An 18,324-nucleotide genomic window follows, 5' to 3' on the forward strand; every position below is an offset into this window, starting at 1 on the left:
ACTCACAAAGTAAAGGGTTGTAAAAAAAAAAGTTTAATGATTACAAATAAACAGTAATGATGTATAAATAATGGTGAATAATCCAGTAATCACACACACACACACACACACACACACACACACACACAGGTGTCCCAGACGTCTCAGGACAGAGTGGAAATCAACACTTTTATGCAAAATGTTCATATTCAATTTATGGGTCAAGGGTTCGATTCCCGCTTTGGGTTTATTTGTGTGTGTAGAGTTTCCACTCACAGTCCAAAGACATGCAGATTGGGCTAATTGGCGTTTCCATATTGCCTATTGCGTGTGTGCCTTAAGTTGTATTGGCACCCTGTCCAGGGTGTACCCCGCCTCATGCCCTAAATTTCCTTCATTAGCAACTCCAGAATCTCCAGACATTAGCAACTCTGTGTACAGGATAAGCCGGTGGTATAGACAATGAATTCATAATTTCAGGAACACATTGGAAAAATGCAGTACAGTGGAACCTTGGATTATGAGCATAATTCGTTCCGGAAGTGGGCTCGTATTCCAAAACACTCGTAAACCAAATAAAAAATTTTCCATAAGAAAAAATAATATCCAGCCCAAAAAAATAAATACATAAAAATAATTAATACAAACTTTACCTTTAAAAAAAAAAAGTAAAAATAAATCCTGACATACGTATTTCCGTTTATGCGCGCAGGCACTGTGTATGTGTTTGGGTCTGTCGTTATGCGTGTGTGCGTAATTTGACATCGTGCCGGTTTACAAACACGCACACTAAAGGCGAAAGAGAGAGTGTATGAAGTGGCACGGTGTCAAATTATGCATGCACACACAACGATAGGCTGAGGGAGAAAATGTCGTACATGGATGTTGATTATACCAGTAAGAGACGCGCACTAAGACCCAGCAGGGGTGATGATTACTGTCCAATTGTGCAGCGCAAGAGAGAGAAAAAAAAATGTTGGCTCAGTTGTGATCACATGTGTGGAAATGATTACTCTTGGACTCTCAACCTGAGTCCTGGGACATGTTCATGCCATCAAGTCAAGGAAGAAAAACTCTATAAATGTGATAACCTGATCATCAGTACATTTAGGTCTTCAGCTGACTTCATTTTATTGCCTCATAACGTTGCGAGTCTAGACCTGAGCGACTGAAGCAACCCCAGATCATAACACTGTCTCCAGAAGCTTGTACAGTGGACACTAAGCATGATGGGAGCATCGCTTTATGAGCTTCCCTTCTTACCCTGACATGCCCATCACTCTGGAATAGGATCAGTCTGGACTCATGAGGCCACATGATGTTTTTTCCATCGCTCCAAAGTCCAATCTTTATGCTCCCTAGCAAACTGAAGCTTTTTTCCTAAAGAATGCTAACCACATTTCATGCATCCCAATAATTTGAAATATATATGAATAATCTATAAATATGAATAGTTTATAGATTAATATAGCTTGTTGGGTCACATAACCATCATCCTTCATGTGGCATCATGTGTGATTTACTGAATCTTAAGAAATCACTCGTAGGATAAACATCATTTCACTGCTTAGGCACTAAAAGATGGATAGGTAAAGGCGAAGCTTCTGAATAATACAAAAAGCAAATAGTGTAAGAAAAGAATACTCCAGTGCGTTTGAATCATAGATAATTACTTCTTATTCCTTTTCATGCAGCTTCAGGAACAATCATTGTGAAATCGAGGGGGAAAAAAGGACAATACAACTTGAAACACTTCTGATCCTAACAACTTTATTATGCAAAAAGAGCGTCACATATGAAAGAACAATTATCGAATGGCGATTGAAAAAAGGACGCGATAATCATTTACACTGTGTATCACGTAGCCTGGGTTTGGTTTTCATTTTCTGTGACCACTTCATCATCATCATCATCATCATCAGTAATTACAGTCAGCACAGGGTTTCTATATTCATCATCATCAGACATTTAACAGATCAACTGATAAACCTTTAATATTTCCTTTTGCATCTATACTGTAGGTTAATACACTGACACACACCTGTTTCTACGCCAGATGTTTTAGGAAGTTGGCACTTTGTTGGAAAGCAGGTGTTACAGTTACAGTATATTAGTGTTAACATGATGGTCCAGGGTTTAATTCCATACCCGAAAATAAAAACGTAATAAAAGCACTATATACATTCTTAAAAGACACACATGCTAATAAACCCCTTTAAGGATTTTGACTGATTGCAAACGGAAAGTGGACAGCGAGCGCGTTCAACATCCCGAGTTCCAGCAAACGTTCATTATTGGTCGTAAAGCGTACGGCTGATGGATGCGATTTCAGGTAGGGTTTTTCTTTTTTAAACTCGAAGTCAGATGTACTGGAACGATTCCTCACCCCACTCCACCTACTCACATTTTTTTTTAACGACAATAAAGACTATCCATGAGCGATTCGTAACGATTTAGGGATGATAATATGAAAAGGCGACAACACGAACGATCTCTGCGCAAGGATTTCCCAAACCCGTCCCGAGAAACATCCTTCGTTAATATATTCTTGGATACAAGTGTCATTTTTTAGGAGATTTCCCATTATTATTATTATTATTATAAATATTATACAAGCAGTTAGGGACATAAAGCCATCTGGAAATAAAGCAGTTAAGGAAAAAAATATATATATAACTCCATGTTACACAACTTAATACAGATTATGATCCTATGTACGGGGGTGAGTCAAAAATGATCCGTATGATCTCTGGATGTAGAATTCATTTTAATAATCTCAACGTAATCTCGACATAATCCCATTGCTTTTCAATACGCTTAGTCCATCAGTCGACAAGCTTCCGTATTCCTCAAAAAAAAGAACTTTTATTCTGAGCTGCGAGTCATGAATGCACCGCTGTCTTCAGTTCCTCATCAGAAGTGAATCTTCGTCCTCGTAGTTCTGCTTTCAGGGAAACAAACAGGTGAAAGTCTGATGGAGCGAGATTAGGACTATATGAAGGACGCTTTAACACCTCAAAACAGAGTGTCAGAGACGGTGTGGGCAGAAGTGTGTGCAAGATCACGACGCCCTCGGAGATCCGTCCTCTGCGTTTAATCCCAAGTTCAGTCTTCGGCTCCTAAATAAGCGTCTCACTGTAACGAGCGCTGTCGATTGTCGAACCTTTTTTTTTCGGATGATGTTCCAATACTTCTGACCCTTGAGATGAGAAGCCCAGAAAACTGTAAACATTGATGAATTTTCCAGCTGATGCTCAACTTTCGAGAGACAAGCCTTGAACGGAAAGCGCTGACGAGACAGAGGTTTTGATAAAACCGGATCATTTTGGACTCACCCAGGTTCAACAGCGAGCCGGTGTGTAGTGTGTTATTCCTTTTGAAGTTAATCGTACAGTGAGCTCATTAAGTCACAAAAGCGGTTTATTGTTTTATTTCTAACACACACACATACACACGCGCACACACACGATCCCTTAAAGTCCTGGCTTATTACTACTGAGTGACTAATGTGAACAATTCCTTAATTAAGGTTACTGGAGGTTATGCAAGTATGTAGAATAACTGTAGAAATAACAAGCAAAATTTTCCTAACGTGAGATCGAGCGACTCGACCCACGACGACATTTTCCTCTTATAAATGTTTGGGGTTTTTTTTTTCCCCTTGTAAGGGTGCCAATATTTATGAAGCCATGTCCCCTTTGTATGCTTCTATCAGCAGTTCCACGTAGTAAAGGACAAAAACGGAGAACGTGCTAGTAAGGAAAAACAGGGATGGTGAATCGATTCGTGAGTCGATTCATTGTTTTGTTTCGTTTTTTCATTTAAATGATTCGAACGTGAACGATTTGATTTGAAAGACCCGATTTTACTAAAATACGATAAGTTGCGAATAAAATTCAGGATATAGATATGAGATAAATACTCTGGCACGTTAAAGACATTATTGAGAGGCTTTTTTTTTTACTTTATAAATCTCAGGGTCCAGGATGAGCTTGTGAACGCTGCTCGAGTCGCACGCGTAGATAATTCATTCTTCTTCTTCTTTTAGCCCTGAATGAAAAGTTTATTTCTGTATAAGTATATATTTTCTCCTTTGAGGAATTCTATATTGTGAGAGAGAAAAAAACAGCTCTACTACAAGATAAAGACATGTTTTTGGATAAATCTTAGGTTCTTGTGAACGCAGCATGAGAGGTTGAATGACGCAGTAGAGTTAATTCTGGACTGGTTTTGGTTTAAATAGAGAGAGAGCGAGAGAGAGAGAGAGAGAGAGAGAGAGAGAAAGCCTACACCTTAAGATCATCATGTGCAGAATGAATAAAAATCAATACTGTTGAACGTCATGGCACTGAAGAACCCGAGATCCTGCCCTTGAAAAAAAAAAAAAAAAAAAAGGATGCATGGTCGTGTTTAAATCCCTTCCATACTGCATATATCATAAAGGTTTGTAAAAGAGAACGCTTTATAGGTAGCCTTTTAACATAATGAATAAACCTGTCCCCTTTTATTAACTTTTATTTATTTACAATACACTAAGTCACAGGGAGGAAACACGCTTCTTTTTATTTATTTCTTTTTTTTAATATTTTATTTATCTCGGACCCGGTACCGCTGGAAATACTCTGCGTCTACTGTATAAAACATCTGCGATAATTAAAGGACTTTTCATGATAAAGTTGAGGTAAAAGCTCTTGTGGAGACGCAGCCAGCGATATTGCGAACGTCCTGGGAATCCTTAGTTAGCTGTCTTCTGAAAAGACACACAGTTCTCACACTCTCACACACACACAGACACGAATACATACACACACTACATCCAGCACGGTCCATCTTCCAGCGGCTTGGCGAGTTCAGCAAAACGTCAGAGTGTCCAGAGTGTCTCGAGGAACTCGAGTCTCTTTCTCTAACTAAACGGACTCGAGTGTGCAAAGACTCATGCTTTATCTCTACAGCACGGTTCTCTAAAGGAATCGCTCTACATTCGGCGTCTGCGGCGATCTCGGATGTAGCGTCGCTGAAGGTAAACAGTTTTAAATAGAGATCTGTCTAAAGATTCAGTGCCATTAAACGGAAAAAAAAAAAAGAAAACGTCAATGAGGTTTAGCATCATTTCTACTACCGTATATTAAGAAGTTACATAAGCCGTCGTTTATGTTTCGTGATCCTATAATCTATAATTCACGTTTGCGCGTTTTTGTTACAGAGGAAATCTTAATGCATATGAAGGTTCTTGCCGAGTTAAGACGTTTCAGCTCGGTTGTTTGACTCTGGTTGGATCCGGACACTGACTTCAGATTGTTCAGGATTTCACTTAAAGTTCTGCCTCGAACAAAATACATTAAGAGAGTCCTTAAAAAAAAAAAGGCAACAACAAAAACAAAAAAAAATAATAATAATAATCTATTCAGACCCAGCCAAGAGAAGCCAATAATCCTTCATTTGAGGTCCAGTGGTTTTAAACAGGTAGTCTCTAAAGTCATGTCCAGGCCCCGTGTCCTTCACTCGGCCTCGGGTTTCATTACACGTTCGCCGTACCTGCGTCGTCGTGCCGCGTGTCCTCTACGTGTCGGGTCTTAACAGGCACGCAGGCACGAGGAGGAGAAACGCGAGCTTGCGTCGACTCAGACGGCGAACTCGGAGCCGCCCTTCCGGGAGTGGACCATCAGGAGGCGCCGCAGTCTCAGTCCAGCGAAAGGGTTGAACCACAGGAGGGACGGCGGGCCTCCGAACACGGCCTTCATCCCGTCCCAGCGCACTCGCCGCTCCCACGTCGGCTTCTCGTTCTTCAGACGCTCGATTTCCTACGGGGAGGGACGAAGAGGTGACAGTTAGCCCCGCCCACCTGATGACCTACGTCTCCCAATGTACAGACAAGCTCACAATCTTACAAAGACCCAACATTGTTTAAAAAGTTTACAGCAAAAAAAAAAACAGCCCTATTTTCAAACAATGAGGGTGAGTCAAAAATTATCCGCACTCTGGCAGTACAATTTATTTTAGTTTACTTTTTTTAAAAAGTGTAGAACTGTAGAAATGTTGATGTTTGGATTGCAATTCGCTTGCCAGGCAGCAGAGGGCACCTCACGACTGCTGCTTTCTAACCCAACTTCTATAGTGCCTTGCTATTTTACTTTCCAGCCACCAAGGTAAACGCTATGTCTGGCACAAATCCAACACATTACATCACCAAAAGAACACCATCCACACGGCGAAACATGGTGGCGGCAGCATCATGCTGTGGGGGGGGGGGGGGGGGGCTCTACAAAGGACTGACTTTAGGGGGGGTGAATAGTTATGCGCACTGAACTTTTCTGTTATTTTCTCCTATCACATCTTCAAAGTTGTCGGCATGTTCTGTAAATGAAATGAAGCAAACCTTCAAACAATCCAATTTATTTTTCAGGTTGTGAAGCAAGAAAACATGAAAATTGTCAAGAGGGGGGGTGAATACTTTTACAAGTGAATACGTTTCATAAGTATTATCATAACTTTCTATCAAGTATTATTTACAAAACATTTTTTTCAATTATTGTTGGAAGTAGGTGATGGAACTTGGCACGCCCTTCAGTTAAAATTATGAAACCACCACAACGGCTAGAACGACCACAACAACAAAGAGAGTATTTTAAAACGCCCTTCCGTAGGTGTCCTGATGTAGACTTTTTTTTCTCAATCTCTGATGATGACGATGATGATCTCTTTGTTCATCATTAGACGTTGTTTAATATTTTTTTACGTCATGTTAAATCTAATTAAATACCCAGGGCAATTCAAAGGACATGCACATTCCAAGATAAAGATTTAAGACCAAGCTGTCGTAAACAGTACAAGTTTATATATATATATGCTTTAATTAAAAAATGTTTAATGAACGTGCAATTCTCGTCTGCGAATAAGAAAAATAAGTCTGGGGGTGTAAATATTTTTGCACTCATGTAAATTGTCTAAGTGATTAGTTAATGTGCGGTAGATGTAGTGGTTTTGGGGCTGGACCGTCTCACCGTCTCGTCGTTGCAGATGGAGTGAATCTGGGTGCCGAACATGACGGCGGTGAAGGTGAGGAACAGCAGAGCCTCCAGACACAGGAAGATGAGGAGCATGACGGCCACCGGGGGGGAGAAATCACTGCACTCTGTAACACACACACACACACAATCAGATACAACCTCATCCCACAATATAAATGAAGTGGCTTGTGTAATAAAGTCTCCTAACATTTACGATTTATAATGAGATAAACCAAGGCCCGATAATTCTCCGCTCTGATTGGTCAGAACGTGGTGATGTGTTTTTTTCTGTAACAGAAGCTCTAACAGAAGTGCCAGCATTTAACCCAAAGCACAGCTTGCCATATAAGCGCTTTAACACAGACTGAGCACATCATCGTGTCTGTTTTGGTGAAACAAGTCTCTGTGATTGGCTAAAGGAGTGTCATGTGACACAGATTTTTATTCAGCCCACACGCAGGACGGAGAGCCAGCAGACCGTCTGCAGATATTCACTCAAAAGTGTTTCAGCTTAATCAGACATGATTACGCTGGAAATAACTGTGTTTTTATGGCGTTACACGATCATTATCAAAAGTTGTGCATGTAAAATAAATAAATCAAAATAATTTGTCTCAAAACACGTGCGTGAAAAGCTGCGTTCGTTGTTTGGACGCATTCGAGGAGGTAAAACATGGCTGTTTCTTTATAATCCTACAGGAGACAGAGGTACACTCTGAACTTACATATAATACTTCCATATTTTTATCCCGTGTGGTAGAAGTAAAAAAAAGTTCGTTTCGAAATAATAATTATGCCGGATGATAGAGATACGTGCTGCTCAGTAACGGTGTAGTTTTTTTGTGTTAAATTTAATTTGAAGTTAAATGTTGAACCCTTGTATTTAAAGTTAGTTTGTATTGAAATGCTGCGCTTGGTTTTTAAGTGAGAAAAATAATATCAAAAGGAACGGGCTACATTGAATTCTATGTTGTGAAGACGTTAAAGTTAAGTATAAAACATTCGAATTATGATCTTATAATTGTAACGAAATTGGAAAAAATTCTTGCAGAATTACAATATTCGTCTTATCAGCACCTGGGTATCATGATGACATCATCGGGTATCGGGAGGTGACTGGTGTCTCGTCAGTTCTGCTTTAAAAAACTACTAGAGTGTCAAATATCTCTCACTTCAATGACTTTCAGTATTGCTTTCACACTAGATGTTTTCCTTTTTTCCTCTGATATTCTCTCTAATTTACTAGCGTCTAATTCCCACCTGACTCTTACTGCACCCCCTCATACACAACAGGAAGTAACACACTCAGAGGAAACGCTACACACCCATCCGCTTGCAGCTGCCCATCATCGGCCTGTGTCGCTCTGAATTGGGAGGGGGGGGGGTAGGTTGGCGTGAAGGGTGCTCGCACACGATGCACTGTAACCATAGGAACGCAGCGCTGACGCGGGAGTGTGAGCATGCGACCCCTCACCCCTGAGGGAGCACGGCCAAGCTGTCGCATCGAACTCCGGATGTCGGGACGCTCGTGTTTTCCGTTATGGAAGCTCTAGGTGGTGTTTTTATTCGAATGAGGAAAGCACGACTCGCTTAAGATTGCAACCACTGTAACCATGACAACGCAATGATGCAATTTAAATTTTAAGTGAAAATATCTACTATAGTCTGAAGTATTTCTAGTTAAAAGATTTGAAACGAGTCAAATATTCAATGATTGAAGTTATAAATGAAAATATTTTGGTTTTCTCATCGAAAAATCTGAAAATATTTCTCCTCACTAAGCCATCATTTTTTTCAGTATCGGCTTCGCTCCTTAGATCGGATTTATTATAATCGCTACCGATTAGATACATACCAGGATGTCGTTTAACTCCGTGCAGCTTTAAAGGCATAACTCTTACGCTGCTTGTGCGGAATTTTTCATTCTTAATTAAATTACAATGTTTGATTATTGACAACTAATAATTTCCAAACGTACAGGGGCTTGTTTTTTACTCCAGAAGGGTTAACACCCCTCCCAGACGACTCACCGTTCCACTGGACGTTGACGCAGGTGAAGAAGTGGAACCCACTGAGACAGAGGGCGTGCAGGGAGATCGACGCGATGTACATCTGCAAAGGACAAAGAACAAGACAAATACAATCAAAGCAGGAAAACATAAGCAGGAAAGACAGAGACAGAAGCTCTTACAAAACACTGAGACGACAACAACAACAACACAAGAATCCCCACTGAAGCAATCGCTCACAGCCACAGCAGTGGTATTTAAATCTCAGTCCTGCATTTGACTAGCATATACGCGGCTCGGGAGGAAGAGGGCAGTGAAGCGTCTTACAGTGAAGAGCACGAAGTATCGCTGGTTGTTCTCTCCAACGCAGTTGTTCACCCAGGGACAGTGGTGGTCCATTTTCCTGATGCATCTCTTGCAGATGCTGGAAACACATTCAGGAAAAAAAAACAAAAAACAGAGAAAACATTTGAGAACTTTTAAGAAAAAGATTTTATGAAAAAAACACAGCTGCATTTACATGGACAGTGTTTTTTCATGCTAATCTAATTGAACATTGATCTGATGTGCGTTTTCATGCTCGGAGCGTTTAATCAGAACTTTTCCTGCAGCAGGACACGATACACTAGCGCCGGACAGACTGGTGTAAAGACGTCCACCATTTCATCATGGGTTGCTTAATAATGTTTTCCAATATTTATTAAAGAGATAGAGCTCTCTTTAAAACAAAAATTCACATCACATGACATCACTACATCCCGCCCTGTCCCGTCCCGTCCCATCCTGTCCCGTCCCGTCTCACCTGCAGTGATGAGCTCTCTCAGGTTTGATGCTGCAGCATTTCGGACACTTGTAAATAACCTCCCCGGGTTTCAGCTGTAGACTGTCCATGTACTCCTTAGTGGCGTTTCCCTTCGGTACAGCTCCCTAACACACACACACACACACACACATACACACACATACACACACATACACACACATACACACACATACACACACACACAAAAAGTACTCTCAGTGAAAAAAGAAAAAGACCACCACCTGAGACTGATTTATTAATGTGTGGAATAATAACAGGAACTAACTGGTTTTTAAAGGATGCTCCACAATATTAACTGGAAATGGATCAAATGGATTTAAAAAAAATCCAAGTTACACAAATCCAAGGGAGTTCAAGTCTCCTTTGCTATTCCCCTGCTACACTAATGTACTTTTCTCATGCTTATGATCGGACTGACTGCCTGCCTGCTTCACGTCTGAAACACTGGCCTCCCAGGAACTCCTTTAATGGCTAAAACATGTGGCTATTGGAGCGAGGTCGGGACTGTACTGATGAAAATTGGTGTCTCAAGAGTCTCGGTTTGACTTAAACATCACCTTGTATGCAAATTGCTGTGATATAAGAGCAATAAAACACTTTGCGATGTGCTCTTATAGGAAAATAATCAACTTTGTGATGAGAACAGTTCATCACACCATGCTGTTCCTGATCCTTCTCGGTGCACCTTTATATACACGTTACTGCCAATTAACATCAAAAACATCAAATGTTTGATCAAATACTCTCAGCTGTCAAATCGAACAATTATTGCACATGACTCTCTGGGGGGATAAACCAACTTACTGTGTGTGTGTGTGTGTGTTAATACACAAGCGGGCATGCAGTATTATTCTGTGTTTTACCAGCACTTATCTCTGAATAAACAGTGCGTGCACTCTTATGCACACCTGATAATCCAAGGTCGTACTGTGGAACCTGTATTGTATCATTTAATCCACATCGCCCTTTAGCGACTATGCAAAACCTGGCATAGCGCAATATTTTACTGTTCGCCTGAGAAACGCGAACCCCAGATGTGGCTCGTTCCTGATGTGAATGTTTAGAATTGCAAATGTTTCCTGTCCTGCCTTTTTTCTTCCTCGGCTTTAAACCGAGTCTGACTTTAAACCAAAAAAAAAAAAAAACTTATATGGAATTTATGTTTGATGTTTGACTAACCAAAGAACAAACAGCACAGTTATGCGGATATTCACGCGCAAATGTTGTTTATGTGCAACCTGAACACTCCCTAAAGTCAGAGCGAGCAGGGAGCCTTTAATCATTAAAAAGAGAAATCTCCAGAATGATCCTCCTGAGAGACGCCAGTGCTACGCAGGAAGTTACTCCAGCAAGATAACACTGTAAAAGAGGAATTATCATTCCTCAAGAGCCAAACATCAAACGATGTGGCAGAGCACGTTTCCTTCTTCTGATTTAAAATGAACATTTAATAGAAGTGGATATACAGTACGGTCATTTCTTTTGAGTTTTATTTCTTTAGAGCATTTCACAAGTCACTCTTCAAGACGTCTTTGTCCCTCGTGAAGATCATCAGACGAGCGCGTGACTAAACGTTAAGGTTGCATCACCGTCATTATGTTTCACTTGATAGCTGCGAAAAACCTAAAGTGGGAACTTGGAATGATGCAATGTCCCAAAAGGAACAATCCGATCATTTCATACATCTGATAAATTGTAATTCTGATAATAATCAGGGACAATTAGGGATCATTTTGATTTACATTTCAGTATTTGGCAGACACCCTCATCCAGAGCGAGTTACATTTGTTTTTATTTTTAACCTAATTATACATCTGAGCAGTTAAGGGGTTACGAGCCTTGCTTAAGGGCCCAACGGGGCAAAAATATTTGTATTATTTTTATTGATTATAAAATATTTATATTTATTAGTATTAAAATAAGCGGTCTGTTTACTTTTGATTTATTAAGGCTGCTTCCCGACAATGATCAAGCACTGAACGAATAAAACTAAACTGAATTAAAGTAAATTAAATACATTCGGGAAAAAAAGCGCTATCCACCCTCTTCTGCATACATGAGCTGCATATAGGTGCCTGGCATCAAAGGGAATTATGTGACAGCCTTCACCCTCCCTGGTTTGTAGTTGTGGGGGAGTGGCCTAATGATGGGTGCGAATGGGCTACAATTAGAGAAAATCGGGGAAAAATACAGAAAAGAAAAATGATCAAAAAGAAGAAAAGAGCTGACAGTCACGTATGACTGAAGAAAGCCTTCTCTGGCTCAGCACCGACACTGTTACTCTTACCGGGTCGGTCAGCATTGTGCGCAGGTGCGACGCTAGCGCCAGCACGGCCAGGAAGTTGAAGGCCACACCGTTGATGAGCGTGTACCAGAAGTTTTTGGAGGGCAGAAGCATGACGAAGTTCACCACGAATTCCGCGTACATCACTAGGAACCAGGTCATGGACGCGCACACCATGCCGCAGCCGTCCTGGATGAACCAGACGCGGCCCGCGGACACCTCCTCCTCGCCGCCGGACAGCAGCGGGTGGTGCTGCTCCACATCCCGCAGCCGGTGCCCTGAAGTCTGCATTCTGCTCTACCTGCACGAGACCAGATGAAACAAACAAAAACTTCAGGGGAAGTTCAATTCAGATCACTGATTAATTTTCCAGACCAGCAGTCCAGAGTGTAGTTACAGCTGCTAGGTTTGTATTAGAGACACACAAGGGCAAAAGCAAAGAAATACACAGAGGAGTGTAGGCAAAGAGACACACAGGGACAAAAAAAAAAAAAGGCAAATGGGGGTGAAAGCAAAGAGTCACGCTTGGGCAAAAGCAGAGACATTAGGGCAAAAGCAAAAAGACACACGTGGGGGGCAAAAACAAAAAGACACACATGGGGGGCAAAAGCAAAGAGACACATGAGGGACAAAAGCAAAGACACGCAGGGACAAAAAAGAGACACATGGGGCAAAAGCAAAGAGACACACAGGGGAGTATGAGCAAAGAGACATACAGGGGACAAAAGCAAAGAGACACATAGGGACATAAAAGAGACACATTGGAGCAAAAGCAAAAAGACACATTGGGGCGAAAGCAAAGAGACACACAAGGGCAAAAGCAAAGAAATACACAGAGGAGTGTAGGCAAAGAGACACACAGGGACAAAAAAAAAGGCAAATGGGGTGAAAGACACGTAGGGGGTAAAAGCAATGAGACACGTGGGGTAAAAGCAAAGAGACACACGAGGGGGGCAAAAGGAAAGAGACACACAAGGATAAAAAAAAGAGACACAAGGGGGCAAAAGCAAAGAGACACACACGAGGGAAAAAGCAAAGAGACACACAGGGACAAAAAAAGAGACACATGGGGCAAAAGCAAAGAGACACACAGGGGAGTATAAGCAAATAGACATACAGGGGACAAAAGCAAAGAGACACATAGGGACATAAAAGAGAGACATTGGGGCAAAAGCAAAAAAGACACATTTGGGCAAAACCAAAAACACACATTGGGGCGAAAGCAAAGAGACACAAAAGGGCAAAAACAAAGAAATACACAGGGAAGTATGAGCAAAGAGACACACAGGGACAAAAAAAAAGACGCAAATGGGGGTGAAAGCAAAGAGACACGCTTGGGCAAAAGCAGAGACATTTGGGCTAAAGCAAAGAGACACGGGGGCAAAAGCAAAAAGACACACGGGGCAAAAGCAAAGAGACACATGGGGGCAAAAGCAAAGAGACACATGGGGGCAAAAGCAAAGAGACACACAAGGATAATAAAAAGAGACAAGGGGTAAATGAAAAGAGACACATAAGTGACACACAAGGAAAAAAAAAAGAGACACAAGGGGGTAAAAGCAAAGAGACACACGAGAATAAAAATAAAAAAGACACATTGGGGCAAAAGCCAAAAGAGCAAAGAGACAAAAGCGAAGAAATGAGGTCTAAAGCAAAGATGGTAAAAATAAGGGTGAAACAAAAGATACAGGGGCAAAAGAAGAGACAGGAAAGCAATCCCACAATTACTTCAGAGATCACAAAAGTGTTGCAGCCGCTGATGCTTTAAGACGTTGATTAGGTAATAAATCGACTTCCCACAGTAACGATAGTTTTAACACATCAAGAGCAAAAATGGCTGAAACTAAAACCTTAAATCTAAACCAGATCAAACCAGTCTGCTGCGTGTGTGACGGAATTTCTATTAATATAACAAAAGGAGTCACTTTTTGACTGTTAGCTTATGTGATCAACTTTAAAAAAAGTAATAGTATAAGAAAATAGTAATAGTAAGAATAATAATAATAATAATAGTATAGTAACTAATGCTTTGCTTAGTAACGACGCACGTTCAGACACTTAACCATACAGATCAACCGGCATTTTTAATCTAATCTTTTTTTTTTATCTGCGATTATCATCCAGTTTGTATAGGAAGGGCACGAGAGTCATGGAAATGGGAACGGGAGCACACACACACCTGAGGCAAACACACTGTTGATGTGTGTGACTTTATATTTGCCGTTCTCCTTAATGAACTGCGCAACACACTTTATTATTTTCTGTCTCACAGCAACTCGTAGGCCTTGTTTAGACCGTAGGCAAATCTGATTTGTTTCACAAATCTGATCTTCAGGACCGACCGACTTTAGGACACTGGTTTATATGAAAGCGATCAGATGGGATTCGGCTCCGGTTGCTATGGTAACGATGTCAGGGGCGTGGACATGCTGTAGCACAACTGTATGTTGTTTGATGTTAAATGCTGTTGACTTATAACAGCAGACACATAACAACGAGAACCTGAGAGATCGCATCTCACCCTTTAGGTCCTATAACTTTCTGGTAGTTTTGAAAAATCTGATTGAAATCCAATTCGAGTGGGTTAGAGCGTCCAGACTGAGACGCCTCTTTAGGGCTCTGATCTGATTTCAACTCACTTCCAGATGTGGTTCAGATTGAATTTGCAAAAAATAAAAATAAATCTGATTCAATGTGTTTTTTTTTCTGACTCTTGCTCCCTTTACTTGTAAGTTGTAAATTACTTAAAATAATTGTTGTATTTTATTTCGGCTACTTTTGCTTATTCTTGGTTTCAGATTTTTATTTCTCCTGTGTATCAGCAGGAAAGTTTATTAAAAGATGATATTTTTGCACATTAGTCGTGGTTGTCTTTATTGTTAGCACATACCCAAACCAAACTTATCCTCATTTAAAAAAATTTGTAAACACTAAATAAGAGCCACTTATTGCGCAATACAGAATTTGTTTCAGTAACAGAGCGGCTCTAGCGAAAGGCGCAGGAAATCTATATAAATGTCTCTTTACGGGGCCTGGGGATGTGATTGGGATTCTTGATCATGACGACCCCGCAACCACTACTCATTCCTGGTTGTACATGCAGCTCTCCTTCATAACAGATTCACTGTCACAGTCATGTTTATAGATCTACTCATTATTTACCCTAATCACTCCCACTTTTGCACTGCTGTCACTTTAATTGCTGTAACTCAGTTGCACATCTGGATTTGCACAAGTCTGTCCACTGATGGTCATCCTCATTCACATGTACTTCCAACTAATCATCACATTCTTTAAACATATACATACATATATACACTGAATACCACACCATATTTTGTTTTTCTTTCAGTCATTTCTATAGAAGCATGGATCATCTCCATGTTTTTTTAACCATACGCTCTACACGATTGGCAAATTGCAATCCTGAGGACATACCTATTGGGTTACTATCCTTGCTACTGTTTGTTTGACAATTCCCTCAGAATCAATAAAGTATCTACACTACATCAACAAAAGTAGGTTGTATCCAAACCTGCAACGACATTGCAATGAAATAAAATAAATCACCTGACAGACTGTAGTCTGTCAGTCGGTCCCCCTTTACCAGCTATAACAGCTTCCACTCTTCTTGGAGCGTTTCTGTGGGAATTCGTGCTTTTTCATTCTGTAGACCATTTATGAGGTCAGGCACTGATCCCTATCTCCATTCCAGTTCATCCCAAAGTTGCTCGATGGTGTTGAGATCAGGGTTCTGTGTTCGGGCCAGTCAGGTTCTCCCACACCGAATTCATCAAACTATGTCTTATTAGTTCTTACTTTCTAAGATAGTAATAAAAAAGGGCCTTCCCCAAACTGCTACTACAAAGGATTGTTAATTATTACTAAATTCAATAATTAACAGGTTTGGCTATCTATTATATTGTCTATTATACAGTAATCCATTTGATCTATTAAATCAAATGGATTACTGTACATTCATTCTGTACAGAACATTTACATTTAACACAGCAGTTAAAGCTCTAAAGATATTTAAAAAATTATCCCCCCCTCCATCACCCTGTGGATAATATTTTTTTAAACACTGGATTAATAGAATACAATACTGTTAATTTATAATGCATAACATAGTGTATAATTAATTATATCTCATCTTCACGTTAAGCTCTCTCGCACTTAAAATCCTAACCTTCAACCTTAATCCTACCCTAAACCTTAAACCGGTGTGTCCTCATATCACAGTGAAAGTGAAGGGTGTGCAAACTTTCGCACTGCCTAAAAAAGAAATGAGGTGAAGTTTTATTAGTTTAAACAATAAGGAATATTGTAGGTACCTTTAGAGACTGGACCTCACACTGACATGATGAGCTGGACAGCTGATCCACAGGGTTAACCTGCACACACACACACACACACCATCATCATCATCATCATCATGACTCTTTCATTGATTTTCATTCGAAAGCATAGACAGCTTGCTGGTTATGTTAGAATTAGCCTTAATTAGGTTTGATATTTTATTTCATTGAATAAATGAATCAGTAAAGAAGTTGTCATGGCAACACGCAGAAAATAAATATAACCCAAGCTAGCAGCAGCTAATCAACCCACTGACAACAATAAGGCAAGCAAACAGCTAATATCGCTGGCTGGGATCCAAATCAAAGTCTGCTCCCTGACTAGGCGCCCTACAGATGGCACAATGAAACAGCTCGCGCGCGCGCGACCTAGTGAACTACATAACCGCCGGGAAGCCATTTGAGACAGAGCCGAGGACCTAATCACGGTTGGGACATAACAAAATACATACACATTAAGTGCAAAACTGACAGCGTTTACTGGATTGCATTTACAATCATGACACGTATAATAATTATTATCGATGTATTTAATCAGTGCTGGATATGCATTTTGTTAGCTAAATCTGGCAGTAAGCTCTCATGTGTGTCGTTTGCTCGCTTACCGAAATAATTCAGCCGACAGATTGTCGCTTTGTTTCCCCAAATCTGCGGAAGTACAGCGCACACATCAGATTTCATTATTAAAGCCAGCCAGCCTTTAAAACGTCCGTCCTATTCTAAGTGTGTATTTTGAAAGAAGGGAAAAAAACGATCAGAAACCATCGGCACACACACACACACTTCCGGGTTTCGTTCTCCGTCTGCACCTTCTTTTCCTCTTCAGATTGAGGATGTCTGCCCTCTGCTGGCTGTTTGGATGTATAGCACCGAATGTTCTCACGTTGTATCTTCTATACCACTTATTCTGTATACAGTCTGGAGCCTATCCCAGGAGACTTAGGGGGATGGGTCAGGGTACACCCTAAATGGGGTGCCAATACATTGTAGGACACACACACACACACACACACACACACACACACACACGCACATAATTAGGTATCCTAATCTGCATGTCTTTGGATTGTGGCAGGAAACTGGAGGAAACCCACCAAGCATTGGGAGAACTTGCAAACTAAAACTAAACTGCATAAAACTGCACATCAAGTTTCTACTGTTGTTCTTAGCATTGCACTTTGGGTCAGTTTTGTGTCTACTGACTATACAGAAGATATGCAGTATGCAATCACATCAACAATTTCCTTCATAATCAGTAACGTATCTATCTGTCTATCTATCTGCTTATCCACTCGAGACTTATTTAACCGGAACACTTATTGAATATTGTGTACTCACTGTGTATAGTGTCTTTCCTGTAACATGCACAGTGTTTTATGTTGGTCTGTACTTTGCGACACACAAACAGTCAGAATCAAATTCAAAACCTTAATCTAAATCCAGATGTTTTCATGATTGATCTTACAATTTGCTCATTTAAGAGTAAGATTTATTTTAATTACTGTAAGTGACTGCTGTGAATAAAACAAGTGGTATTTTTATTTATTTGATGTTTGTAAACAAATAAAAACAACCTTATAAGTATTAGTGTTGAGTTTTGCCATAGTTTTAGTGTCATGTTTATAATTATTTCCAGAGGGGTTTTGATTAAAGTATTTTTTTATGTAAATGTACAGTATATACGGTAAACCTTTATTGAGTCTCAACCTACTTTGAAAGTGTGTGTGAGTGTATATGTGTGTGTGTGTGTGCATACATTTAAAAGTCAAATGATTTCTTTTGCCAAGCAAATGAGGGCCTGAGGTTTCCACTGGAAACGTAAACTCTGTTCAGGAACATTCAAGAACAATAGTGTAACTTTCCT

At 40.4% G+C, this 18,324-nt stretch overlaps 1 protein-coding gene across 1 annotated transcript; it reads right to left on the minus strand.

Moving 5' to 3' along the window:
• Positions 1–1,732: 1,732 nt before the first annotated feature.
• On the minus strand, positions 1,733–17,249 carry zdhhc7 (zinc finger DHHC-type palmitoyltransferase 7). The gene is made up of 8 exons (XM_053500720.1): positions 17,066–17,249; positions 16,437–16,496; positions 12,106–12,403; positions 9,798–9,922; positions 9,323–9,419; positions 9,017–9,098; positions 6,981–7,111; positions 1,733–5,780 (listed from the first exon to the last, which is right to left on the minus strand). Exons 3-8 carry the CDS (start codon positions 12,391–12,393, stop codon positions 5,601–5,603), a joined length of 903 nt encoding a protein of 300 aa, XP_053356695.1. The 5' UTR covers positions 12,394–12,403; positions 16,437–16,496; positions 17,066–17,249; the 3' UTR covers positions 1,733–5,600.
• Between the last annotated feature and the right edge of the window lie 1,075 nt (positions 17,250–18,324).

The sequence above is a fragment of the Clarias gariepinus genome, chromosome 7 (assembly GCF_024256425.1).
Source record: "Clarias gariepinus isolate MV-2021 ecotype Netherlands chromosome 7, CGAR_prim_01v2, whole genome shotgun sequence".
Classification (NCBI taxonomy): domain Eukaryota; kingdom Metazoa; phylum Chordata; class Actinopteri; order Siluriformes; family Clariidae; genus Clarias; species Clarias gariepinus.